Genomic DNA, 6,875 nt, shown 5'->3' with positions numbered 1-6,875 from the left:
AGAAACGCACACATTCATTTCTCTCTCTGCTCTTGACTGTGGAAGTGATTAGTTCCTGCCTTGGCTTCTCCACAGTGATGGACTACAACTGCTGTTTAGTAATTTCTTTCACGACTACAAACTTCCATTTTTTAAATTATTTATTTATTATGTATACAGTATTCTGTATGTGTGTATGCCTGAAGGCCAGACGAGGGCACTAGACCTCATTACAGATGGTTGTGAGCCACCATGTGGTTACTGGGAATTGAACTCAGAACCTTTGGAAGAGCAGGCAATGCTCTTAACCTCTGAGCCATCTCTCCAGCCCCCAAACTTCCATCTTGAAGACACAGAATGCTAAAAGGGAGGTGAAGCAACAGGATGGTCAAAAGTGGTGCAAAAATATTTTATCCTGTAGGGGATCTCATTAAGTTCAGGAAGTAAACCAAACTCACTAGCTTCAGGACGTCACTGAAACTGATCACATTTACTAGGCCACCACCCTCTCCAAGCCTATGTGAGCAATCGCAGACAAATGGAATTTCCTCGAAGAAGCATAGAACAGTCTTGTTGCCTGGAAGAGGCTCTGACTGGCTGAGCTAACTTGCAAAGGTCACTTCAGACTACTGAGCAGCCTACTGTAGTGGCCTCAGGGCTCCCAGTTTTCACAAGCTGTCCCCCATGTTGTGGTGGACTTTGGTGATGAAACTGTCTGAGTTATTTCTGCTCTTGTAAGTAACCCCTTATCCATATTCATGTAAATAATTCCAACTAATTGGTTCACCAAGTGGGCCTTTGGTGGTATCCTTTCTTTAATCTGTAGTTGGTTTTCCTAACTGGGGTTAGTAGACATTTGTTCACGTCTCCCCAGGAATAGCATCACACAACAGAGCCCTGGAAGTATAAGTCAGATAAAACTTTTTTTCTCTTAAGATTGCTTTTGTCAGCTCATCTTTTTACAGCAACAGAAATGAAATGAAGACATCTTTGAGTGAATGAGAATATTCCCATGAATCAACTGTGCGGGAGCAGGACTTGGGGAATATTAGTTTAAGATGTGTTACATTCGTTTATGCTGTGGAATATATGTTTAATGATGCAAAGATGTGTTGTATTCTTTTATGATGCATTTGCCTATCTCTGTAAAGACTTGTTACTTTGTCTGCCTAAAACACCTGGTTGGTGTAATAAAGAGCTGAATGGCCAATAGTTAGGCAGGAGAAAGAAATAGGTGGGGATACCATGCAGAGAGAATAAATAGAAGGAGAAATGTAGGCTAGAAAAGAAGAAGGAGAAGAAGGAGGGGCAAGAAAAGGAGGAGAGGAGGACACCAGGGGCCAGTCACCCAGCCACACACCCAGTCACAGAGTAAGAAGGGAAGAAAGACATACAGAATAAAGAAAGGCTGAGAAGCCCAGAGGCAAAACATAGAAGAAGAGAAACATGTTAATTTTAAGTTAGAAAAGCTGGCTAGAAATAAGCCAAACTAAGGCTGTACATTCATAAGTAAGAATAAGTCTCTGTGTACTTTTTTAGGAGCTGGGTGGCAGGCCCCCAAAGAGTATAAATAAATAAATGAATAAATAAATAAATACACAGGACACGTGAACGTCAACTCATACTTTTATAATCTCCGAGGTTAAAACACCTTCCTATACAGTGCCAGGCATGAGGGGCACTGTGAGGGCTTACAGGTTAATCAGTGAAGAGTTTTTCAAGACCAGGTGATTTGACGTTGAGTGTAAACTCAGTGCTTGGTATTGAAGTCTTCTGTCCCCACACCTGTTCCTTGGATTCTTGTTGGCTGTTGTACAGCTGCCCATGGAAGGCTTGTGGGTGACAATGACTTCTGAAGTTCAACTCTCTCTCACGTCACGCAGAGAGAGTGACTTACTGAGGCCGAGTTGCCACCTTGCTTTCGGCTTTTGCTCTCTTTGCCTCATCCCACTGCACTGAGAGAGATTGGGACAGTCCACTGTGTTCCACGTGGCAGAAGTAGGGGTCTCTGTCCTGAGCAGGGACTTCCACCTCCACCCAGGACAGGTACGTCCCATTTCCACTGGGAAAAACACCTCTTGATTCAGATGCTGGCATCTTGCCGGCCTGGTTCCAGTGTAGACTAATTCCTTGAGGGTAGAAGTCATAGGCCAGACATTTGAATATCCTGTTTCTTCCTGGCGTTGCACGGCTGGTGATGGTCACAGTGGGAGGATCTGTGGAGGGGTAACGTGTGCACATTGGGAGCTTAAGGTGGACTTTTTCCTTCCACACTTTTATTCCTAACTGCCTGATGACCATCCAATCTGACTCCTCCAAGAGATCTTTGTGAAGCTTGGCAAGGTCTGGGCCTTCTCCCAAGCCTTCCCTGTTACCTTAGGGTATATGTCCACAGCTACCATCTCACTTCCTGCCTCATGCTATGGTGTATTGACAGACTGAGTCGGGGTTGGGGAGATGGCTCAGTGGGTAAAGATCTTGCTGTGCAAACATGATGGTCTGAGTTTGAATCTCCAGAATATATGTAAAAGTTGGATGCAGTCATGCATGTCTCTATTCCCAGAGCTCATATATGGTGATGGGTAACAGAGATAAGGAAATACTTGGAAGCTGATGGCAGGCTAGCCTGGTGCCTCAAATGAGATGGAAGGTGGGGACCAACAGCTGAGGCTGTCTTCCTATGTCCACACATGCATCACCATACACATACACTCTCATACATACAGCTATGCATACATGCACACCTCATACATATACACAGCTAACAATACATAGAGACAGGTTGGCCTTGAATTTGTGATATTCCTGCCCTGAGTGCTGGGATTACTGGAACCTCCCACCATGCCCAGATTCTGAGTGTCTTGGGTGTGCTTTACAGTCCCCCCTGCCATCACGGCTCAGCTCCTCAGTTCTGTCCACATCTCTGTCCATTAAGTGTTTTCCTCTTCTAAATAGTCTTTCTAGCTGTTTTCCAGTGGAAGTCTCAGCATGAGGCACTTGATTCTGCTCCTGCTTGTTCATCTTTTCTAACCAGATGTATCATACACCTGCCTCCTTGCTACAAACAAGACAAGACACATCACCGTATTGAGGAACTACTATGGAGTTTGGAATCTGAAATACGGAATTGGAGTGCCAGCTGAAGCTGAATCCCAGTTCTTCCTTTCTCCATCCCTCCCACCCCTTTCAGAGACAGGATATAGCTGCCTTGGTACTTGTCTTGTAGGCTGGCCCTGAACTCATGGCAATCCTCTAGCCTCAGCCTTCTGAGTGCTGGGATTACAACATGTGCTATTAAGTGAGGATTATTTATGGAACCTTGCCATTGAACCAATTTTGTTTCTGATTTTTTTTTGGTGTGTGTGTGTGTGTGTGTGTGTGTGTGTGTGTGTGTGTGTGTGTGTGTATGTTTAAGATTGAATCCAGACTCTTGTATTTGCTAGGCAGGTGCTCTACCACTGAAACACACCCCAGCCCCTCACTGGGGATTCTAGTAGGGGCTCTACCTCTGAGTCACACCCCAGCCCCTCACTGGGGGATTCTAGGTAGGAGCTCCACCACTGAGCCACACCTAGCCCTCACTGATGGGTTCTAGTGCTCTAAAACTGAGATATACCCTCTAGCTCTTCCCACTTGAAGTTTCGAAGAACATTTCCTTTTCACTTTCACATCATGTCTTCAGAAGGCCTGAACCTTAGTAGATGAGAAAACTGGGGGATTAAGGGACTGATGGGGTTGATGGGACACCCTGAGCCTGGGATCACCTTGATTTTCAGTTCAGTACTTGGAGCAGGTCATAAAAGCAGTGCATACCTTTTTGGTCCAGGTGAGATCTGCTGTAGCTCAGGTACCTCTTCAGCATCGCAGGACACTCCTCCTCCAGGTAAGCCTTGGCTCGCTGCACGTAGACTTTTTCTGCTTCCCACTTCTGCTTGGTGTTCGCAGCTGCAGGGTCTAAGGGGATCCAGGCTGGGATTTCTTTGTTGAATTCGATGAAATCCTGTCCGTCGTAGGCATACCTCCAGAACGCTCCACTGCTTCTGTTGTTTGACAGCTCACAACCGAACATTCCCTGAAAGGTGTGAGACCCTGAAGCCTCCCCAACCCCACAGGGAGTCAGTCAGATGGGTGCCAGCTTCAGCTGAGCGACTTTCATTCCTGCGTGCTTGGGACATTAAACACTCAGTTCTGTATCTTGTGCTGCTAGCCAGGCACACAGCAGAGGAACAAACTACTTGACTGGGCATTTCAGGCCACTCGGAGTGTAACTGTATTCTTTATAGTTGGAGAGTTTCATAAACTATGGACAGATTCCAAGTCTGTTGCTTTCTAACAGGGTCAGATGCTCTGGGTACCAAGGATGACCTTGAACTCCCAACAGTCCTGTCTTCATTTCACTAGTGCTGGGTTTACAGGTGTGTGACCCTGTTCCCAGTTTTATGTGGTCGTCAGGACTGAGCCTCTTGTGTGCTAGGCAAGCGCTCCGAGTTCAAGCTTTTTAGCATCATCTGATCTAATAAACCCGCTTGCATTAGAGGGATTCTTCAGGATTAAACATAATCACACTGAACTGCGTTTCCAAGTTATACAGGAATTATCCGTGGTTTCTTAGAGATTATAGGAGTTTCTACTTGTCAGGGGTCCATTTTGCATTCAAATCATCACTCTATATGTAATTTGATCATTTCCCTATTTCCAGTGGTTAGTATCTGACTTATTGATTTGTTTATTTTGGGGACAGGGCCTCATTTTGTTTCCCAGGCTGTCTTGGATCTCATTATGTAGCACAGGCTGCCACATGGCAATCCCCGTCTTCACTTTCTGGATGCTGGGATTACTGGTCAACCACTGTCCTTGGTGTTTACCCCAAATCTCTAAAGCCTTTATCCGCTTGCCTATGGACAGTGACCTTATACAGAATGACCTACCTAGCACAGGTCAGTCTGATTACAACAGTGAGTGTTTACCCAGTCCTGAGTGGTGCTGTTGGCACAGGCTCTAGGCTCTAGCTATCTGGGTTTCAATTCCAGATCTTTCCCTGGTCCGCCCACCTGCCTTGTTAAATGAGCTATGAAATATAAGTAAGCTTAAGTGAAACGCTTAAAAAAAATCCTTGAAATGACAACTGTGACAATAATCTTTGAAGATGTTATTTTGATCATTAAATGTGTTCGTGCTTGAGCCTGGCACAGAGTAAGTGGTCAGTAAGTTCAAATTACTGTTAATTTCTTTCTTATTAATTAGATAATTGCGGTGTGTGTGTGTGTGTGTGTGTGTGTGTGTGTGTGTGTGTGGTGTAAGTGCATGGGTGTGTGTGTGCAGGTATGTGTACCCCTGCATGCACACTCAGAGCCCACAGACTGCTGGGATGCTTCTCTATTGCTTTCCATGGGGACAGTGTTGAATCTGATACCTTCTCAAGTGGATGGGAGCATGGGGTTGAAAGGTCAGTGGTCCCTGGGTAAGGAGTGACTCTGATACCACTTCCTTTAAGGGCTGAGGTCTGGAGCGAGGATAGGATAGTAAAAGCCATGGGGAAGGAAGTGGAGGGGGTGGGGTTGTAGATAAACTTATGCACCTACCTGTGCTTCCTGCTCCCCTCCCGTGTGTGTGTGTGTGTGTGTGTGTGTGTGTGTGTGTGTGTGTGTGTGACTAGTTCTATCCGGTGGAATTCTTTCCACTCATATTCATGGGGCTAAGGGGCTGCCTCAGGGTAAACACTCCATCTCATTGGTCTATAATAGCTCACTGACCTGCACTGTCTTCATAATAGTCCATGACGTCTTTCAGGGTCACGAGGAAGATCTCTTCCCTGGCCCTCTGAAGCTGGCTCTCCTTCTCCCAGTCCTCCATTTCTTCTACCTGGCTCCAGAGCCCCACGGGCTCCGCCTTCCTGCTGTTGCTGTTGTAGCGGAAGAAGGCCTGGTCATTGAGAAACGCAGTGGCTTGAAACCTGGGGAAGCCTTTGCTGGGCCTGGACAAGCCGGTGTAGAGGAAAATCAGAGAGTAAGGCCCTGCAGGAGAGGAGAAAATTCTCAGGGGTGGAGTTTATGCACAGAAGGCCCACTGCAGACTGCAGAGACCCAGGAAGGAGGACTTGGCCATGGAGCGTCTTCATCCACCTCTCTTCCTGCCACCTCACACGCTGGGGGCTCACTCACGAAGGGTCTCTGCTTGTACTGGGGATGTCATGTCAGGAGTTGTTCTGTGTTGTTTACATTGTATCCTCTAATTTGCATATAAAGTTATTTGTGTGTGTGTGTATTGTATGTGATGTATGTATGTGTTTACATATAAAGTTATTTGTGTGTGTGTGTATTGTATGTGATGTATGTATGTGTTTGCATATAAAGTTATTTGTGTGTGTGTTGTATGTGATGTATGTATGTGTTCTTGTGGGTGTGAGCACATGTACATGATGTAGAGGTCAGAGGTCAAGTTGAGATGTCCTCCTTCATCACTCTTCATCTTCTTTTAAAAAATTTGTATTTATGTGTGTACATGTGTGAGAGAGAATTGTACACACACATGCATGCATATGCCACTGTATGTGTAACAGAGGACAGCTTGAAGGGGTTGGTTCTCTTGACCATGTGGGTCCCCGTGATCACAGTTAGATATCAGCCTTGCTGCTAAATACTATTACTGCTAAGCCATCTCTCTGGTCTGTCACCTTAGTTTTTCGAGATAAGGTCTCTCACTGGACCTGGAGTAGTTCATCAGTCCAGGCAGCAGGTTGGCCTATAAACGAACTCTAGGGATCTGCCTCTCTATCTGTCAGTCTGTCTCTATCTATCTATCTGTCTTTCTTTCTTTCTTTCTTTTTTTTTTTAAGGATTTATTTATTATGTATACAATGTTCTGTCTGTGTGTATGCCTGAAGGCCAGAAGAGGGC

The 6,875-nt window shown here is 45.6% G+C and overlaps 1 protein-coding gene across 1 annotated transcript in view; it reads right to left on the bottom strand.

Annotated features, from left to right (window-relative positions):
- Window positions 1-1,587: 1,587 nt before the first annotated feature.
- Azgp1 (alpha-2-glycoprotein 1, zinc-binding) overlaps window positions 1,588-6,875 on the bottom strand; it is a 7,559-nt gene continuing 2,271 nt past the window's right edge. The window contains exons 2-4 of the mRNA XM_005367065.1: window positions 5,733-5,993; window positions 3,793-4,068; window positions 1,588-2,195 (exon numbers count right to left, since the gene is read on the bottom strand). Coding sequence (XP_005367122.1) covers window positions 1,873-2,195; window positions 3,793-4,068; window positions 5,733-5,993 — 860 coding nt within the window. The 3' untranslated portion in view covers window positions 1,588-1,872. The remainder of the gene's footprint in view (window positions 2,196-3,792; window positions 4,069-5,732; window positions 5,994-6,875) is intronic.

Source organism: Microtus ochrogaster, unplaced genomic scaffold, assembly GCF_000317375.1.
Source record: "Microtus ochrogaster isolate Prairie Vole_2 unplaced genomic scaffold, MicOch1.0 UNK16, whole genome shotgun sequence".
Lineage (NCBI taxonomy): Eukaryota > Metazoa > Chordata > Mammalia > Rodentia > Cricetidae > Microtus > Microtus ochrogaster.
This window is presented reverse-complemented; position numbering and strand designations above follow the sequence as displayed.